At 50.4% G+C, this 18997-nt stretch overlaps 1 protein-coding gene and 1 long non-coding RNA gene across 2 annotated transcripts in view; one reads left to right on the top strand and one right to left on the bottom strand.

The window, feature by feature from the left end:
- Positions 1–18997, top strand: part of WDR62 (WD repeat domain 62) — a 47537-nt gene that overhangs the window by 25224 nt on the left and 3316 nt on the right. Inside the window, exons 11-24 of the mRNA XM_038529217.1 lie at positions 1153–1331; positions 2512–2603; positions 4201–4326; positions 6992–7059; positions 7140–7261; positions 8570–8645; positions 9432–9543; positions 9645–9708; positions 10370–10498; positions 11956–12089; positions 14475–14527; positions 16920–17138; positions 18185–18312; positions 18558–18661. Coding sequence (XP_038385145.1) covers positions 1153–1331; positions 2512–2603; positions 4201–4326; positions 6992–7059; positions 7140–7261; positions 8570–8645; positions 9432–9543; positions 9645–9708; positions 10370–10498; positions 11956–12089; positions 14475–14527; positions 16920–17138; positions 18185–18312; positions 18558–18661 — 1606 coding nt within the window. The remainder of the gene's footprint in view (positions 1–1152; positions 1332–2511; positions 2604–4200; positions 4327–6991; positions 7060–7139; positions 7262–8569; positions 8646–9431; positions 9544–9644; positions 9709–10369; positions 10499–11955; positions 12090–14474; positions 14528–16919; positions 17139–18184; positions 18313–18557; positions 18662–18997) is intronic.
- On the bottom strand, positions 625–2855 carry LOC119869627. Its single transcript, XR_005354721.1, has 3 exons — positions 2329–2855; positions 1918–2051; positions 625–1002 (listed from the first exon to the last, which is right to left on the bottom strand). It is a non-coding gene; the product is annotated as an uncharacterized LOC119869627 (long non-coding RNA).

The following is an 18997-nucleotide window of genomic DNA, read 5'->3' as shown; positions in this document are numbered from 1 at the left end:
ATTTAAAAAAATATTTATTTGAGAGGAAGAGTGATAAGGGGCAGAGGGAGAGAATCTTCAAACAGACTCCTCACTGACCGCAGCACTCAGTCTCACAACCCTGAAATCATAACCTGAGCCAAAATCAAGAGTCAGACACTTAACCCACTGAGCCGCCCGGGCGCCGCCCCTATGATATGATCACAAACATGATAATCACCATGAAAGAAAATTGCGAAATGCTAGTAGGATATATAAGTGTCATCTGATTTTATCCTGTGGTGTCAAGGGCAGCTTCCTAGAGGAAGAGGCAACTGAGATATGGAGGATTGGAATGAGTAAAGAGGGCAGGGGAGAGTGTCCAAGCCAAGGGACTAGCCTGTGCAAAGGCCCTGAGGTGGAAAAGAGTCTGATGAGTTGAAAAACCTGAATGGTCAGTTTGGCTGACCCTTATGCAGGGTGTGTATAGCAGGTGCCCCTTTACTCCCCTCATCCCCTTCACCTAGTATTACTAACTTCTTTTCCATACCTGTGATATGTTACATTTAGGTGCATACAACGGAAAAATCCAAAATAAGAGGTAAACGTTTGGTTTTCTGACTCCTAAATAGCCTGGAGGTAACCAGTCCAAGCTGTTTTGGCAGCTATAGGAAGTCCTTAGAGACCCAAGAGCCTTCAGCTCTCCACTCTGTCATTTTGGAGTAGCCCTTGACCATGTCATCCAATATGGCTGCTAGAGCTCCAGGTAGAAGAACAAAGGAAAAGGAAGCAGAAGGGTTCTCACTTGTTTTATATCTCATTGACCAGAATTTATTCACAGAGCCTCATCTAGCTGCAGGGGAGGGTAGGAAACAGTTATTCTCAGTAGAGAAGGTTAAATTTGGAGTTCTGGGGGCTCCTGGGTGCTCAGTGGTTGAGTGTCTGCCTTTGGTTTGGGGCGTGGTCCCGGGGTCCTGAGATTGAGTCCCACGTCGGGCTCCCTGCAGGGAGCCTGCTTCTCCCTCTGCCTATGTCTGCTGCTCTCTGTGTCTCTCATGAATAAATAAATAAAATATTTTTAAAAAATGGAGTTCTGTTACTATGAAGAATGAGAGCCTGGCTATTGGGAGACAGAATTGCAGATGTGCTTCAGACCTTCCCAGAGCACTGACCTCAGCCCTCTCCTCCCTGCAGACCCTGCTGAAGGTAGTGTATGTAGAGAATGACATCCAGCACCTGCAGGACATGTCCCACTTCCCAGACCGAGGGAGTGAGAATGGAACACCTGTGGATGTGAAGGCTGGGGTCCGAGTCATGCAGGTCAGTCCTGATGGCCAGCACTTGGCTTCAGGCGACCGAAGTGGAAATCTGAGGCAAGTAAGCCCTGGCAGATGACTAATGTATCTTCCCAGCTCAGGCTTGGGTCCTGAGGGTGGTGTGAAGGAGCCCTGACTTGGGCACCTCTGCTTCCCCACTGAGAATGAGGGACTGTGAATGGCAGTCTGGAAACCAGCCATCCCTGAGAACGTAAGCTAAGCAGTGTCTTCCAGAGGGCTGAGATAGTGTAGCTCCAGGACCTCAGCAGCTGGGGCTTGCAAATAGTGCCTGCATTGTAGATGGGCAAACTTGCACAATTACAGACTAGGGTGACACTTTCACCAGCCATGTAATACTGGTGCTGAATAGTCAGAGGGGATGCCAGCTGGGGCATGAGGGGTCCTGGTGGCGCAGGAGGGGGGCCAGGAGGATGGGACATTGGAGAGCTCAGGCTGTTTACCCCCACTATGAGATTTTTTTAAGATGTTACTGGCCCAGTAGCTGCTGACAGAATATGATGGCTGTGACCCCCTGGGTGCCGAGGCCGTTGAGGAATGGAAGGCCGTTGAGGGGGGGGAAGGTAGAGAGCACATGCTCCATGTGGCCTGATACTGCATCAACCAACGTAGTCATTTCACCCACCTCTGATGCAAGTGCTGGTATTAGCTCCATGTCCAGATAGGTTAATGAGGCAGGAGAGGCCGGTGGCTAAGCTAAGGTCACACAGCTAGAGTGGAGGACCTGGGATAACTGGCTCTTATATCATCCTAGATAGCCTGTAGGTGGTTTGATTTCATTTGGAGAGAACGAGGAAAGTTTAGATTTGAGAGTCTTTAAGAATGAGAGATTGTAGTGAAGTATTCCCCACCCATAGGTCCTATCCTTAGTCTGACCTCTGACCTCTGACCCCCGGCCCCTCCCCCACCCCCAGGGATCTCCTCTGACACCACCCTGCTCCACTCCTCTTCCCCCAGAGGACTATCCTAGACCTGGCCCATGGAGCCATAAGTGTCTGGGTGCCCACCCACTGAGGTGGGCAAACCATTCTCAAACCTTTGAGAAAGCAGGTTTCTAGAGGAAAAGAATGGTTAGGCATCTCTCGACTAGCTGGCCAGGGCAGAGAGTCCCCCATGTTGCCTCGCGGGCAACATTCTGACATTCTCTAGCAGTGGCAGAGCACCTAGAGCCGAGGGGCGGGGGCTCTGGGTAGGGTACAGTGGACAGTATGTCTCCCAGGATCCACGAGCTACACTTCATGGATGAGCTGGTCAAAGTGGAAGCCCATGATGCTGAGGTGCTGTGCCTGGAGTACTCCAAGCCTGAGACAGGTAAACCTATACAGGGTAGAAGGGGGAAGGCAGGGGAGCAGGGCCCCCAGCAGAGCCATAGAAACGGGTAGTTGATGTCTGATGGGGCTGTGTAAGCGCCCCTGTTGCTGGGCCCTGAGTCAGGGTAGCTGGGATTCTAGAATACAAGAATCTGGAAGGCAGGACTGGGCTGGACTTGCCCTGGTTCTCAGCGCCCCAAACAGCGCTCAGGTTAAAGAGGTGAGTGCTGAATGAAAGAATGTGTGGATGAGCTCGTCCTCCACTGGAAAAGATAGATCAACAGTTATAGATCACATATCAAACATATTATTTTGAAAAAGTTTGATACCTACAGAAAAATCCCATGAGTACTAGAATGAATACCCATGTTCTCTTCACCCAGATTCCTCAGGGTTTTTTCTTTTCAATTCTGTATGACCCTATAACTGTGTGTATGACTTAATCTGCTTCCCCATCTCCATTTCTGTCTCTATGCATGTGTGTGTACATATACTCATGCTAATAGAATACTAGCATATTCATTTCTTTTTTTCTGCTGATTTCTTTGAGAGTAAAGACATGACCTTTCACTCTCCAGTGGGTCTGTGAGCATTTCTTAGGAATGAGGACATCCATTTACATGGCCATGTGCACATCAGTTGTGGAGGTTTCACTTTATCCTATAGTCCTCCCTTTTGTGGTCTTTATTCCTATTTTACTGGCTATCCCAGTATTGTTCCTCTATAGCACCTTTCTTTTCCAGTCCAGGTTCACACTTGAGTTTTCATAGCTCTTTTGTCACCTTTTTTCTGGAACATTCCACAGCCTTAATTTGTCTTTATGACTTGGCTTTCTGCAGAGTATAGACCAGTCATTTTATGGAATTTCCTTCGATTTGAGTTTGTCTGTTTTCATCATGATTTCATTTCGCTGATACATTTTTGGCAGGAATAGAACTTAGGTGGAGTCGTGTCCTGATATGTTAGCAATCTTCCCACGCTCTTTCCTCCTCCTCCATTTCCTCAAACACCCTGTTCCCCCACCCTCCGCAGTTCTTTAGATCTGTCTTCATTCAGTGCATCCTTCCCAAGCTCTCCTCTGCCTCCAGTCATGTGTTAGCCCTCAGACATGCCAGGCGACCAGGGTACCACTGTCTGAGGGGTGTACTGGCAGAAGTGTGGCAGCGGGTCATCAGTAAGACCTGGTCGAGACCCAGAGAGCCAGAGCTCCGGGAGTGAGGGAACAGTGTTCTGGGGAGCCTGAGAAGTTGGCAGGGCTTCACATGGGAAGCCAAAGAGTTGGACTTGACAAGAAGGAGCTCTGGGCTCTGCTAGGATATCTGCTATGGGTACAGGTGGCAGAGTGTCCGTATGTACGTGAAGATTCATCCTCCTGAACTGGTGGCATGGGGTGTGAAATGCCAGGGTTTGGGGGCCCTGGGGCAGGACTACAGATAGCTGAGGAAATTGTCCCTTCCTGGGTTTGGGGTAAGTTGGCTGCAGTTACAGAACCAAAGACCCCTTCTTCAAGGCTGGGGAAGCCCAGTCTCATTGCCATGTGGGAGGCCAAGGCATTGAGCAGCCTCCTGGGAACCCAAGGCTACCCTGTCCACTCACAGGGCTGACCTTGCTGGCCTCAGCCAGTCGGGACCGACTGATCCATGTGCTGAATGTGGAGAAGAACTACAACCTGGAGCAGACCCTGGATGACCACTCTTCCTCCATCACGGCCATCAAATTTGCTGGTGAGCCCCTCCCTTCCTGCTTCCTCCACCTTGTTTGGCGCACTCCTTTGGCTGCAAGTAACAACAGTAAGACTCCCTTTAGCTTAAACAAGAGGGGAAAGCAAGCTCTGGATTCAGGCCCAGCTGGATCCAAAGGTTGGTTGGTTTATTTGTTTATTTAACCTTTCAAGACTGCCTCTGTCAGCTGTGCCTTTCTGTGATGGGCAGCATCTTGGTTATCACTGTGCCACTGAAAAGAGATTTTCCCTCTTCCTGTCTATTTTGGCAGAAATTGGGAGCTCACTTCCCTTCTGCTGGCTTGAGGCACGTGCTCTTTTCAGAACAGCTCTCAGTGCCAGGGCTTTGGGATGTTTTCTTGGACCAGGTCTGACTCATGCACCCCCAGCCCATATCTGCCTCTGCCTCCAATCCAGGAGGACCGGAATTAGATGAATGTTGCTCCCCTAAAGGAAACCAGGGTGCCAATCCTGTGAGAGGGCAGGGTGGGCACCGGTGTCCTTGGCAGAAAAATAGGTGACCATGAAAATTGCTGGAAGCTAACTCTGTGCTGGGGAGGATCCTCGCACTTACAGCTGGAGTCACAGAGCCAGTGCGTGCAGGCTTAGGATATTGTGCAGGGCTGCTGACAAAGCCCACACTCAACTAGGAAATCAAAGGGATTTCCTCTGGACTCAAAGGATTCAGTATAGAGGTCCTTGGCCCTAAAGGATTCCAAGGGGAGGGGAGGTGGGTCCTGTAGGGTTAACTGATCAGAACCGAAGAGCATATTCAAAACGATGTTCCAGAAGAATATATTCATGGAGAGAATATACCCATGTACTTTTCTAAGTTCTTGACTATGAAGAGGTTTTTTTTACCTGTAATCTTATGACTGAGAATGTACTACTGTCCCTTGGTCCTCCCTACCTCCTGCCCTACCTCTCTGTAGCTAAAGTTAACAATGTTTGATGTGTCAATGAAGACAGCCAGATTTGACCAGCTAAAACTTCTCAGACATCTTTAAAAACCTATTCGTTCCACGGGATAGAGTTGGAATAAGTCAGCAAGTCTAGCAGTTTGGCCACCAGTGACCTCAGCTTTAACAAACAGTCTGGATCCGAGAGCAGTGATGATGACCCAAGGGGTAGCCCAGGAGTTGGTCCTTAAGGCCACCTTCTACATTACAGGGTGTAGGCTTTATCAGAGTTCCCAGCCAGTCTGACAGGACATGAATCCTAAACCCAGCTCTTGGGTGCTCTGTTCCAGCTGGGCTATGCTCACAACATGGACAATTTTATTGTCAGTATAAACTGGACTCTAGCTGGTCGAAACCTGATGGTCACTGCCATGCTAAAAAAGGATTCGGTCTTTAACAGTGTTATCTGAAACATATCCAAACAAATGAATACAATATGTGTAGTTTGCAGAATAATACGTTGAACTTCCCCATCAAGGTTCATAATCAGTGGGTATGAACTAGAACAGACACACCTATTGTTTATAACCAGTGACTGTTCTGATCGCTTGTGTTCTAACATTGCTAAGCATGTGGGCTCCCCACCCCAGGTTAAGAAGCAGAACATTACCAGTAACTTGCAGGCCTCTCTGGGTCCTTCCCAGGTCACGCTCCCTCCCCCACATGGGACTTATTCCCTTCTGTGGGCCAGTGACTCCTGCTTGAGTTATATCTTGTGTGTCAGGCCCAAGCTTCTCCGGTATCCTGCCATGAAGCAGCAGGTCTGTGGTACCAGGGCTCTAAGTGTTTTATATCTGTTCTGTCTTTACATCCTCAACACAACACTGAGGTATCTGTGCTGTTATTATTTTAATTCTATAAAGAAAAAAGAAGAAAGGCAAGAATATTTATAGTGCTAACCAGGTGGCAGCCACTGTTCCACAGGCTTCACAGAACTCCATGGGGTGGGGACTGTCAGGCCCTTTGTCTTTCTGACATGGCTTTCTGCAGGGTATAGACCAGTCATTTTATAGAATTTCCTTCAATTTTGTTTTCGTCACAATTTCATTCTGCTGATACATTCTTGGCAGGAATAGAACTTAGGTGGGGTCATGTCCTGACACATTAGCAATCTGGCCTGTTGGAATCAGAGGCATGGAGAGGAAGCCAGGGCTTAGAGCACAGTGGTTAGCCAGAAAACGTCTGGGTCTAATCCTGACCCTGTCCCGACTCTCCGTGCGCCCTGGGACCAGGACTGTGTGACTCTAAGCCCCTGGTTCACATTTGTACAATGGAGTGGGCTGTGAGCCGTCAAGGGGGAGGCACCTATGTTACGGGGCCTGGCCTGAGGTATGTGTGGATGCTCTGATTGCTCATGATGGCATGAACCTCCCAGCAGTCTACCTGTCTTCACTTGTCCCCTCCTTTGGTCCCGCCTCCACTCTGTCACCCAAATCACCTTTCCAAATCCCAAATCAGAAGTGGTGCCCGTTCTGTGTCCCTGGCCTGTTTCCCTCTCTGCCCTTGGTCTGCAGAGGCCTGCCATGCCACTGCTCTATCTGTACCACCTCATGCACACAGCTCACATCTTAGGATACTACTTACACCTCCTCCAGGGATCCCTCCCCAGCAGAGTATACTTGCAGTAAGTTCCCTAACTAGGGACCCTGACCCCAGTCAGGCTCAGCAGTGGCCTAGCCTTGTCTAATGTACCACCTCCTTCTCCTCCAGGCAATAGAGACATCCAGATGATCAGCTGTGGGGCTGACAAGAGCATCTACTTTCGCAGTGCCCAGCGGGTAGAGTGGGTTTCCTCCTTAGGGGCTGGGGAGGGAAGCTTGTCATGGGTGTCCTCTGAAGGCCCTGCCTGTCCTGCCAGACCTCAGATGGACTACACTTTGTCCGTACCCACCATGTGGCAGAGAAGACCACTTTGTATGACATGGACATTGACATCACCCAGAAGTATGTGGCTGTAGCCTGCCAGGACCGCAATGTGAGGTAAGGAGCTGCCCTGGGCTCTTAGTCGGCCTGGCCTGGTTTCTTTTTTTTTTTTTTAAAGATTTTATTTATTTATTCATGAAAGACATGAGAGAAAGAGGCAGAGACACAGGCCAAGGGAAAAGCAGGCTCCATGCAGGGTGCCCGACATGGGACTCAATCCCAGGTCTCCAGGATCACGCCCTGGGCTGAAGGCGGCGCTAAACCCCTGAGCCACCTGGGCTTGCCCCTGGCCTGGTTTCTTTTTTTTTTTTTAAGATTTTATTTATTTATTCATGATAGTCACAGAGAGAGAGAGAGAGGCAGAGACACAGGCAGAGGGAGAAGCAGGCTCCATGCAGGGAGTCCGACGTGGGATTCGATCCCGAGTCTCCAGGATCGCGCCCTGGGCCAAAGGCAGGCGCCAAACCGCTGCGCCACCCAGAGATCCCCCTGGCCTGGTTTCTGAGTGGGACCTGTATGAGACCTAGTTGCGTCTGTGTGCTCATGAGGTGTCAAGTCTCTTTTCCCCTGCCCATTCGGTCCCTGAGGCAGCTGGGTTGGGTGGAAGGACCTAGTGGGTGTTTCTTAGGAACGGAGCTCACCCAGGCCTAAGCTCCAGGCCAGAAGGGGGTTCCTTTTGGCCCTCTGGAAGCCTATGTGGGGTGACTGAGAGGGGCTGATGTGGCTCAGATGCATCCATTCACCTACATTCCCTGAGCACCCATCTGGGATGGGTAGTATAGGAGACACAGCAGTGAGCAGGGCAGCCCCAGGCCCTGCCTTCACGGAGCTCACAGTCCAAGGAAGGAGAGATGGATGCCTCACTAGACAGTGACAGCATGGAGCGGTCAGGGCTGGGAGAGGCCGGGACTTGGGGGGTCCTAGGGAGATACCTGATCCTACCTGGGGATCAAGCAGGGCTTGATGGAGAGAACATCTGAAGTGAGACTGAGAAGGATGTGGAGTGAGCCAGGAGAGGGGAGAAAGGGGGTGTGCATGGGGAGAGCGTGTACAAAGAGGTTCTCCACCTCTTTGCCCTGCTCATTCAAGTTGAGTGCCAGCATCCTGCTTGCTCTGTAGCAGGGAAGACAGACATTAACTCAGCAGACAACTAACTCAGTGAATATCCAGTATGTAACCTCCATGACGTCAGCCTGAGACAGCATCATTCCCTGAGATGGGATTTCAGTCCAGGCATCAGATGGGGATAAGAGGTGACAAGGGGCTTCCAGGGGAGAGGAAGATGGTTGGTAGGGCTGGAACCACATGTAAGAGGGGGCAGGTGGGCAGGGCCGCGTTGGCCACGTTATGCTCCCACCTCCCCAGAGTCTACAACACCGTGAATGGAAAGCAGAAGAAGTGCTACAAAGGCTCCCAGGGTGACGAAGGGTCCCTGCTGAAGGTGAGTAGCTAGGATCTCTAGTGTGAAAACCACACATGTTCCCCCTGTCCGTCTGCCACCCTGATGGGCCACCTGAGACCTGTGGCCTCCTGGGCACCTGATCAAAGGATCACAAGCTGGCCAGCACCCAGTCTGGCCTAGCTGACCAAGATCGCTTGGGAGCTGAGGGCATCACAGACTGTTTTACCTTTATTTACTGAGCCCTTCCCCAAACGGGGACATTTAAGTGGTTTCTGTTTTGAGTGGCCGTAGTACGGTGGAAACAGTCAAAGAGGCCTGGGCTCCTTTACTAGGCTTGCCCCCTGCCACGTTTTCAGGACAAGGTTGGGGATCCTTCTCAGAGCCCCTGAAGTAAGGGAGTTGTTTTGAGTTTAGGCTTTAAGGTCAGACTCTTAATAGCTCTGTCTCAGGCGGTGACCTTGGGCAAGGGTCATCTCCTCTGAAGCCTGTTTCCTCATCTGTAAAATGCAGATAGAATCTCTTAAAAAAAAAAAAAGAAAGAAAGAAAGAAAGAGTCTCTATCATAGGGTTCTTCTCTGGAAGAAATCAGTTTGCATGTGTACAATGCTTGGCACGGGGGGTGCTTGGTAATTTTTTCACCTGTGAAGTGGGAACAGGAGTTCCTATCCTAACCAGGGTGTATGTCCCGAGGGCTGCCTGGGACAAGTCAGGTGCCAAGTGTCCGGCATAAGAGGGTCATCCATCAGTGGAGGCTGTGATGTTTGACCCGGGCCTCACCACAGCGAGGAAGCAGCCGCACTGTCATGTGGGTCCTCTTCTTGGCAGGTCCATGTGGACCCCTCAGGCACCTTCCTGGCCACTAGCTGCTCCGACAAAAGCATCTCGGTGATTGACTTTTATTCAGGCGAGTGCATTGCCAAGATGTTTGGTCATTCAGGTGGGTGTGCCTCCCTCTGTGGCAGGAAGATACCTCCCCATGTGCCCCCACACAGCCTTCTGGGTCAGAAAGCCAGCACAGCTTCTCTGCTCTGCTTTCAGAAATTGTTACCAGCATGAAGTTCACCTACGACTGTCGTCACTTGATCACAGTATCTGGAGACAGGTGGGAAAGGCCTAGAGGCCACCCCTGGCTGGCCTCCCTCCAGTACCGGGCAAGACCAGATTGCTTTGGGGAGTGCAGGGGCTCAGATAGCAGGAACACCAAACTCCAAACCTGTCCGTTAAGAGAGCTCTACTATGGGTTCCAGCTTACTATTCTTTCCTTTGATGGCGTGTACCTCGGTGTCACACCAGCCCTGAGTTCCAATCCCAGATCTGCCTGCCATTTACTTAATTGGCACCTTGAGCAGGTCATTTCCCAGTGCTAAGCCTCAGTTTGCCCCTCTGTAAAAGATGACCCCCATGTCTTTGACAAACTGCAGTGAGGATCAAATAAGATAGTGTATAAAGTCCTTGACATGTGGCTGGTGCCCAAGGAAGTCCCTTTTGTCACTCCCTTTGATTTATTATGGTCCTTCCCCAGACCCCTTCCTTGAGTCTTGAGGTCTTCAGAACAGGTCCTGGTTTCCTGGGGTGCTCAGAACCCTGCCCAGGATGTAGACCCAGTGTGGCCTGGAGCCCTTGCACTAAGCTGCAGAGATTCGTTTTCCGGGAGGGGCCAGGGAATGAATGGGGTCTTGGCTGTGGTGACCTGGGTGGCTCCAGGTTCCGCTGGCCTCATGTTCACTGTTCTTGCTCCTTCCACATCTCTCTTTGGCCTCCAGCTGTGTGTTCATCTGGCATCTGGGCCCAGAGATCACTAACTGCATGAAGCAGCACTTGCTGGAGATTAACCACCGGGAGCAACAGCAGCAGCAGAACAGGAAGGACGAGAGGTGGAGCAGCCAGCCCAGGTCCTGTAGTCACTTGGCTGTCCCCCGTTTGTCTGCTAGAGAAAAGAAATGTCTTCCCGCCCTGGGCCCTGTGAGGACTAATGCTGAAGAAACAGCCGTGGCCAGGACAGCCTTAGGCCCTGCCTCTGCACACTCGCAGACTTTTGAGTACAAATTTATGATAATACATGTGAGAAGGGTTTTGAAGTAGAAAAACAGGGTGCCTGGAGAGCCTGTGCACACTGTGGTGGGGACACTCCAGGGGACTGTGGGGACCAAGGGGAGGTTCTGGACCCAGTGTGCAGTGGGGAGGGACAGAGTCGGAGAAGCATCCAGTGGAGTTGACGTGTCTTATTCCTCAAAGTCTTTCTGCTGCAAGACCGGTTTTATTTGGCATGAATTCATATTCTAATTTTTGTTAGGGATTTTAGTATAGAGGTCTAAGTTGAGGGGGAGATTTGGGGATTTATCCTCTCTTCTGCCTCTGGAGCCGTCCTTGTCCTCTGCTTTGAGGCTTTGCCACTGCCTCCCCACAGGGACCAGGCCAGGCCATGAGCCTCTTGTCCTATGTAGCATTGGAGGTCTTACAGAACTAGGTACCAAGGGAATGGGTGACTCCCCTTGGCTCCTGGTTTTGGGGCTTACACTCTGCCTTCGGTGTCCTCCACTGCCCCACCTCTTGTCAAGCGTGTTTTAGGCTCCTGTACCCCAAAGAAGATAAAACCTCATTGCTACCCATCCTACCACGCACACTCACACACACACTTTCCAGAACAGAATGTGGCAGCTTAGTACTCAAGCCCCAATCTCTGCTTTGCTTTCAGTTACATTGCTATGGCCCTTAGAGAGTTTGTCTTATTTTTTGAGCCCAGGCTTTGTTATATCTTACTTATTGTGTTGGCATTTCCAGCAGAACAGATGTGGCAGGTGAGATCTCCCAGCACCATCATTTTTTTTTTTAAGATTTTATTTATTTTTTTATTTTTTAAAGATTTTATTTATTCATGAGAGACACAGAGAGAAAGAGAGGCAGAGACACAGGCAGAGGGAGAAGCAGGCTCCATGCAGGGAGCCTGATGCGGCACTCGATCCTGGGACTCCAGGATCACGCCCCGGGTTGAAGGCAGGCGCCAAGCCACTGAGCCACCCAGGGATCCCTTTTTTTTTTTTTTTTTAAGATTTTTATTTATTTATTTATTTATTCATGAGAGACACAGAGAAGCAGAGACACAGGCAGAGGGAGAAGCAGGCTCCCCGCAGGACTCTATCCTAGGATCCCGGGATCATGACCTGAGCCAAAAGGAGATGCTCAATCTCTGAGCCACCCAGGTGCCCCTCCCAGCCCCATCCTGACCAGAAGTCTATAATATGTTCATATGGAAGTTAGCACAGGGCTCAGCCCTAGGCAGATCCCTATCCATCCCACCCCCACCCCATTTACCTATTTCTCTACTTGCTGCCCCCATTCCTGGCCTCAGGCAGGAGACCTATACATCCATGCCCAGCGAGATTTGCTCCTTAAGCCCTGGAGAGCAGACGGAGGAGGAGCTGGAGGAAGAGTGTGAATCGGAAGAGTTGCTGAAGACCCCGTCCAAAGACAGCTTGGACCCAGGTTGGGAAAGGCACCTATCCAAGGGGGCCCTATTTTGGACTCTCAGTGTAAGGATTGTTGCTGGGTTTCGCCTACTACTTGGCTTTCAGAGCCTGGAAATGTAGCTCAATAATCCTATCAGTCAGAACTCCTTCAGTGTAATAGCGACCAGACTCATTAGGGGAGAGAGAATTTATTGGTTCATGTACCTGAAAATCAGAGCATTGGCTTCAGGCAATGGCCAGATCCTGGTAGTCAGGTGATGTTGAAGGAATATATTTTTCTCTGTCTCATGGCTCTGCTTTTTTCCATGTTAGCTTTGCTTTCAGGCAGACTCTCCCTTTCCTGGGGGCAAAGATTACCCCAGCAGCTCTAGATAATAAAACTCGATAGAAAAAGGAGCATCTCTTTCCCAGTAGCTCAAGCAGAATCCTGGGCTTGTGACTCTTGGTTCCGGTGTGAGACATGGTGCCCAATTCTGAGCCAGTGGCTGTGATTGGCCAGGTCTAAGTCATGTGGTCTTCCTTGAAGGGGGAGGCTTGACTCAGCTCCACTGGGACCACCTGACCAAAGAGGGTGGGCGGGGGTGCAGGGGATGGCCCAGGGAAAAAACAGGGCGCTCTTCCCCCGAAGACAACAGATTCTGTTGTTCAGGCAAAAGGGAGAATAGGGGATCCCTGGGTGGCGCAGCAGTTTGGCGCCTGCCTTTGGCCCAGGGCGCGATCCTGGAGACCCGGGATCGAATCCCACGTCGGGCTCCCGGTGCATGGAGCCTGCTTCTGTCTCTGCCTCTCTCTCTCTCTCTCTCTCTCTCTCTCTCTCTGTGACTATCATTAAAAAAAAAAGAGAATAGTAGTAACTCAATGACTTTGTAGCAGGCCAGGCTTTCTCTAAATTTCTGTCCTTCTGTACATCCCCTGGGCTTAGGCTTCATGGTTGCAAGATGGCTGCTGCTTGCATAGGATGGTCCATCCTATAGTCTCCTTTAGAGAGGAAACTTGCCCAGAAGCCCACTGCAGGCTTCTCTTGGGTCCCATTGGCCTTGATTCTCCAGCTGAGAGAGGCCAGGTGCTTCAGTGTGGAGTGGGGGCCTTGCCAATAGGAGCTGACTAGACAGTAGGCAACATGAATGTAAGTATTCAGCCTTGGGGGGGAAAAAAAAAAAAAGAATTCAGCCTTGGAAAAAAATCAGAGTGAGTGAATTTTCTTTGTTGCCACCCTCACACCCAATCCCATGTCCTCTCCAGGGTGACCACTTCTTTCAGTTTGGTATGAATCCTTATAGGCCTTTTCCTGAACTTTTGTATACGTATGCACACAGCCTTCGGAACATGTCAGATTTAGGTACATAAATTATATTCTGCAGACATCATTCTGTATATTTTTTCTCTCAGAAATATGTTGTTGGGGGCCACCTGGGTGGCTCAGTCAGTCCAACTCTAGGTTTTGGCTCAGGTTGTAATATCAAGCTCTGTGTCACCCTCTGCGCTCAGTGTGGCGTGTGCTTGAGATACTTTTTCTCTTCCTCTCTCTCTGCCCTTCTCCATGTGTGTACCCTCGTGCTCGCTCTCTCTCTCATAGGTAGGTAGGTAGGTAGATAGATAGATAAAATCTTTAAAAAAAAAAAAAGAAAGAAAGAAAGAAACCTCAACCTGTATGTTAGTGGATACAAAACAGGGGCCTCCCTCTTTTTTTCTTTTTTTAAAAGATTTGATTGATTGATTGATTGATTGGTTGATTGATTTAGAGCAGGACCATGAGCAGAGGGAGGAGAGGGAATCTCAAGCAGACTCCCCACTGATCAGGAGTCTGACTCCCAACATGGGACTGGATCCCACGACCCTGAGTCACAACCTGAGCCAAAATCTAGAGTCAGATGCTCAACTGACTGAGCCCCCCAGACGCCCTAGAGGCCTCCCTCTTTCAACCAACAGCATATAGTAGGATATTTTAAGGTATTCACCTCTGGATGGACATTTAGGGTTTTGCCAACTGTACACCATTGTGAATACGGCCTTGTTGACTGCTCCTCGGCCTCCTCAGGCACACGTGAGAGTGTTTGTTCAGGACAGAGGCAAGGGCTGGCACTCCCAGGCCATGGGGTTAATACACACTTTATTTCAAAAGGGAACCCCAAGGACCCTCCAAATCCAGTTACTGCCCCACCTGGCAGTGTGAAGCCCTCTGTCCTGCCACGCTTTTGCCAATGCTTGGTAATATGAAGCATGTTAGTTTTGATGTCCTATGGAAATTTACATTTTCCTGACTGTTTGTAAGGCTGAGCATCGTTTATTATGTCTCTTGTTTTTTGTATTGTCTCTTTGGAGAATTGCCTGTTTATGTATGTTGCCCATTTGTCTTTTGGGTTGTTTAGTCTCTTTTCATGGATTCCATGTCTCTCTCCAGATCCTCAGTGTCTCCTGACCAATGGCAAACTGCCACTGTGGGCAAAGCGGCTGGTGAGTCTGCCCGGAGACCAGGACACTAGGGCTGGCAAAGTAGGGGTGCTGTCCTTCATGCTTTTCTTCTGGGAGCCCATATCCCTCTCCCTGTCTCTCATTTCCCTGGAGAGCCCCATCATCCTTCCAGTCTCAGCTTAGACACCCATTCATTCATGTGACACCTGTGCCAGGCTTGTTCTGACCCTTACATATGGTAGCAAGGCAGACATTTTCTAGTGTGGGAGATGGACAGCATCCATATTAAACAGGTAAGATGCATAGTATTTGGGAAGTTGATAAATGCTGCAGAGGAAAAAAAAATGAGAAGGAAAATAGCAAGGGTTGGGGGGAGGGGGCAACAACTTTAAGACAAACAAAAAAGGCCTCACTGAGATTATATTTGAACAGAGTTGAAACAAGGGAGAAATGCAGGTCCTGGGAAGGAATGTTCCAGGCAGAGAACAGTAAGCAAGACAAAGGCCATGAGGCAGATTGTGCTTATTAGCATGTTCGAAGTGCAGGGAGACCCAGCTGCCTGGGTTGAGTGTGAATGAGGGCAGGGTGGGGAGAGAGGGGCTTAGAGAGGTGATGGGGGCCAGATGGCATGGCACCATTTGGGCTGCACTGCGTTCCTCAAACACTCCTTATTGTCCTCCCCACTTATTTTTATCCCTGGCACTGAGTGAGATGGAGGCAAGGGAGGGCTCTGAGCTGAGGAAAGCCATGATCTAATGCAAAAGTGAACATGAGGGGCAAGCAGGGGTCCAGGGAGGAGGCTGTTAGGCTCATCCAGGAGATATTGGAGGCTGAGCTGGGTTGGGGTGTGGGCAGTAATGGGTGGAATTTTGGTGGATTTTGAGGGTGGAACCCAATGACTGGATGTGAGAGAAAGAAAGGGACGAAGATGATACTAGGATTGAATGAATAGTTGTTTACTTGGGGGAGGAGCAGGCTAGGAGCTGGTGGGTTAAAAGCTGACAGCAGAGTGGCAGCCGGGTGGCTCAGTCGTTTTGCATCTGCATTTAGCTCAGATCATGATCTCGGGGTCTGGGATCTAGCCCCGAATTGGGCTCCCTGCTCAGCAGGAAGTGTACCTCTCCCTCTGCTCCTCCCCGCTGCTCATGCACATGGTCTCTCTCTCTCTCTCTCACTCTCAAATAAAATCCTTAAAAAGAAGAAGCTGGCAGCAGAATCCTACATCCTAGGTTGGACAATTTATTTCAGTAACAGTGTTAGTCCTCAGATCAAAACCTTTCCCTCAGGGAAATCTCTGCCATCCGCTCCCCTGCAGACCAGGTCTCAAGACCTCAGGCTCCTCCTATCAGTGACTACAACAAGCGGAATTACAGCCAGTGAATATGCGTAGCACACTTGACTCTGTACAGGCTCTGTTCTAAGTCTTTTTTTTTTTTTTTTAAGATTTTATTTATTCATGAGAGACACAGAGAGAGAGGCAGAGACACAGGCAGAGGGAGAAGCAGGCTCCATGCAGGAAGCCCGATGTAGGACTCGATCCCGGGACTCTGGGATCATGCATTGAGCCAAAGGCAGACACTCAACCGCTGAGCTACCCAGGCATCCCAGTTCTAAGTCTTTTATGTGTATTATCTCACCTGATCCCTGTTTCACAGATGGAGAAACTGAGGCCCAGAGAGGTTAAGTAACTTGTCCAGGGTCACACAGGAATTAGTGAACAAGGGCTGCTCCAGAGCCTGAGTTCTCAGAAACACCCACCCTCCACTGTCTCTCAAGCCAGTCTTCTTCAGAGGCCACACTGGGCAGGACCAGGGTGAGAGAAGTAGCCATATCTTGGATGCTGTTGGGATAGCAGTGCTGAGAGAATTGCTGAAGAAATACAGTATGGAGTATGAGGGACAATAGAAGGATGAGAGGTGATCTCCAGGTTTAGGGCCCGAGCCACCAGTGGGAATAGGACAGAGAAGGCTGCAGCAGAAGCTGATCTGGGGGAAAGATCAGGAGTTGCTTTCAAATGCCTACTTTGAAGTATCACTAAGAATCCATATAGACGGAAAGCAGTTGCGTATGCACTTCTGTAATTGAACAGAGGTTCGGGCTGGAGACGTTTATCTGGAAGTTGTTGCTGAGTGCTATTTAAAGCCAAGAGACTAGGGACGCCTGGGTGGCTCAGCGGTTGAGCGTCTGCCTTTGTGATCCCGGGGTCCTGGGATCAAGTCCCGCATTGGGCTCTCTGCAGGGAGCCTGCTTCTCCTTTCTCCTATGTCTCTGCCTCTCTCTGTGTGTCTCCTGTGAATAAATAAAGTCTTAAAAAAATAATAAATAAATAAAAAATAAAGCCAAGAGACTGGATGGAGTCCATGCAGAGTCCCTGGGCCCCATTAGAGTTGGTGAGCTCTTGGCCAGCTGTCTGACCATCCCCTGTCACCCTCAGCTAGGAGACGACGATGTGACAGATGGCTCAGCCTTCCATGCCAAGCGCAGCTACAAGCCACATGGCCGCTGGGCAGAGCGGGCTGACCAGAAGCCCCTCAAGACCATCCTGGATGCCCAGGACCTGGATTGCTACTTCACCCCCATGAAGCTTGAGAGCCTGGAGGACTCTGTTCTGGATACAGTGGAGCCCCAGAGCCTGGCAGGCCTGCTGAGTGAGGTACAGATCGCCCAGCCCAGCCCACAGGCCCTGCACTGTGACTGCCCACCCTGGACTCGGGGCCTCGGCAGTCTCCTTTTGAAAATCAGGCTAACCCGTCCCACTCTAGGGGGTGAAAGATGATTACATGACATGGTTGGGGGCGAGAGGGTGAGGCCCTGGGCCTGGGGTAAGTGAGACTTCCCAGGGCAGACTAGGAGCCTGGGGGTGGGTCGCTTGAGGGTTAAAAGCTTGGGCCCGAGAACAGGCCTATACCTGGCTGGGGGCATTTGAGCGATAGAGCCCTGGCCCTACCCCTTCCTGGCTGTGTGGTGACTTGTCACAAGGCTTGTCTAGGCTTCTGCTGTTAAAAAAGAAATGGTCATTTAAAAAAAGATAACCAATATATATATAATATATATATTTCTAAAAAATAGTCATAAAAAGAAAGCCTTCAGAGGGCTTTGATAGGAATCCAGTGCTGAGAATAGGGCCTGGGCCCTCAGAAGTCCTGAAGCAACTTTAGCTCTTGTTCTGTTATTTTCCAAACAAAATTAGTTTTTATTCTGTTGTACAAACTTTCTTTTTTTATTATTGTGGAATAATACACATGCGCTTTTGTGTACCAACCCTAGGTATACAGCTTGGTGAATTATTACCTATGTATGCACCTATGTGCCCCCCACCCAGGCCAAAATATAGAGTCTTTTCTACCTCCTGGAAGACCCCCCCCCCCCGTGTCCCCTCCTCATCAGTACCCCCACCTGTGGTGAGCAGTCTTCTCATCTCTCACCAAGGATTAGTTTGTTCTTAAACGTCATTCAAACAGATTCTTGGAGGGTTGGAGCCATACCAATTCCTTACGTGTAAAGGGGCTGACTGATGGTCGTGCAGAAGGAGCACAGAATGAGCTCAAGATGAGCACATAAGGGGCCAGGCCCTGGCTTCCCGTGAGTGGCCAGCACATCTTTCCTGTTATTGTGGGTGTTGGTGGCCCATTTGCTGGCTTTCAAAGGGCCCCAGTTGCCATGGCTACCTTAGATGGCTGTGTTCTCTTCACCCCACAGTCGGAGAGCCCCCAGGAGAATGGCTGTGGGCACCCCTCCTTCTTGCCCCTACAGCGGGAGTCCTCTGAGGACAGTGAACTCATCATCTACTCCCTGGAGGCAGAGGTGACAGTCACAGGGACAGACAGGTGGGTGTCCTTTGCACCAAGGGAAGCCTTACGGTATTGGAGAGGGGAGGCCTGGGCTGATAGGCATGCCCTGGAAGAATTGCTCTCTGCACTCCCAGTAGGCCTGTGGGAGTGGAGTAGGCCCGGGTTGCGCAGGAGGCAGGAGAGGCGAGGCTGTGCTCCCAGTAGGAGCAGAGCACAGATGTCTGGGGGTTCAGGGTGGGGGCCAGCTCTTTACTACTAGTATGTTCTCACCCCCACTGCAGCGATTACTGCACAAAGGACATGAAGGGGAAGCCCAGAGACCAGCAGGGTGACTCCTACCTCAGAGGCTCCTCCATTAGCTCAAAGGATCGGAGCCCACCCGAAGGTGAGTGGGGATAGGCAGAGACCCTGCAGCAATCTGTTGGTCCAGCCAGGCCCCCTTCTGGGTGTTAATGGTGACCTGACTCCGTCTTCCTGAAGTTCAGAGTCTATCACAGAGACAGGCATGGGTCCCTTCTGTTACCTGAGGATTCTGGAGCCCTATTGCCCACTGGCAGGAGCCCAGCCCTGCCGCTTCCTCAAAGAACTTATTGGTCCATAAAAATGGAGAGAGGATATTATTAACCCCCGTTCTCCAGATGGGAAAATTGAAGCCCTGGGAAGCTGAGCCACTTACCTGACTCACCCAGTAAGGGCCTGGCTTTGGACTCCTGACTCCCGC

The sequence above is a fragment of the Canis lupus genome, chromosome 1 (genome assembly GCF_011100685.1).
Source record: "Canis lupus familiaris isolate Mischka breed German Shepherd chromosome 1, alternate assembly UU_Cfam_GSD_1.0, whole genome shotgun sequence".
Classification (NCBI taxonomy): Eukaryota; Metazoa; Chordata; class Mammalia; order Carnivora; family Canidae; genus Canis; species Canis lupus.
The sequence above is the reverse complement of the archived record's forward strand: the minus strand, read 5'-3'. Positions and strand labels throughout refer to the sequence as shown.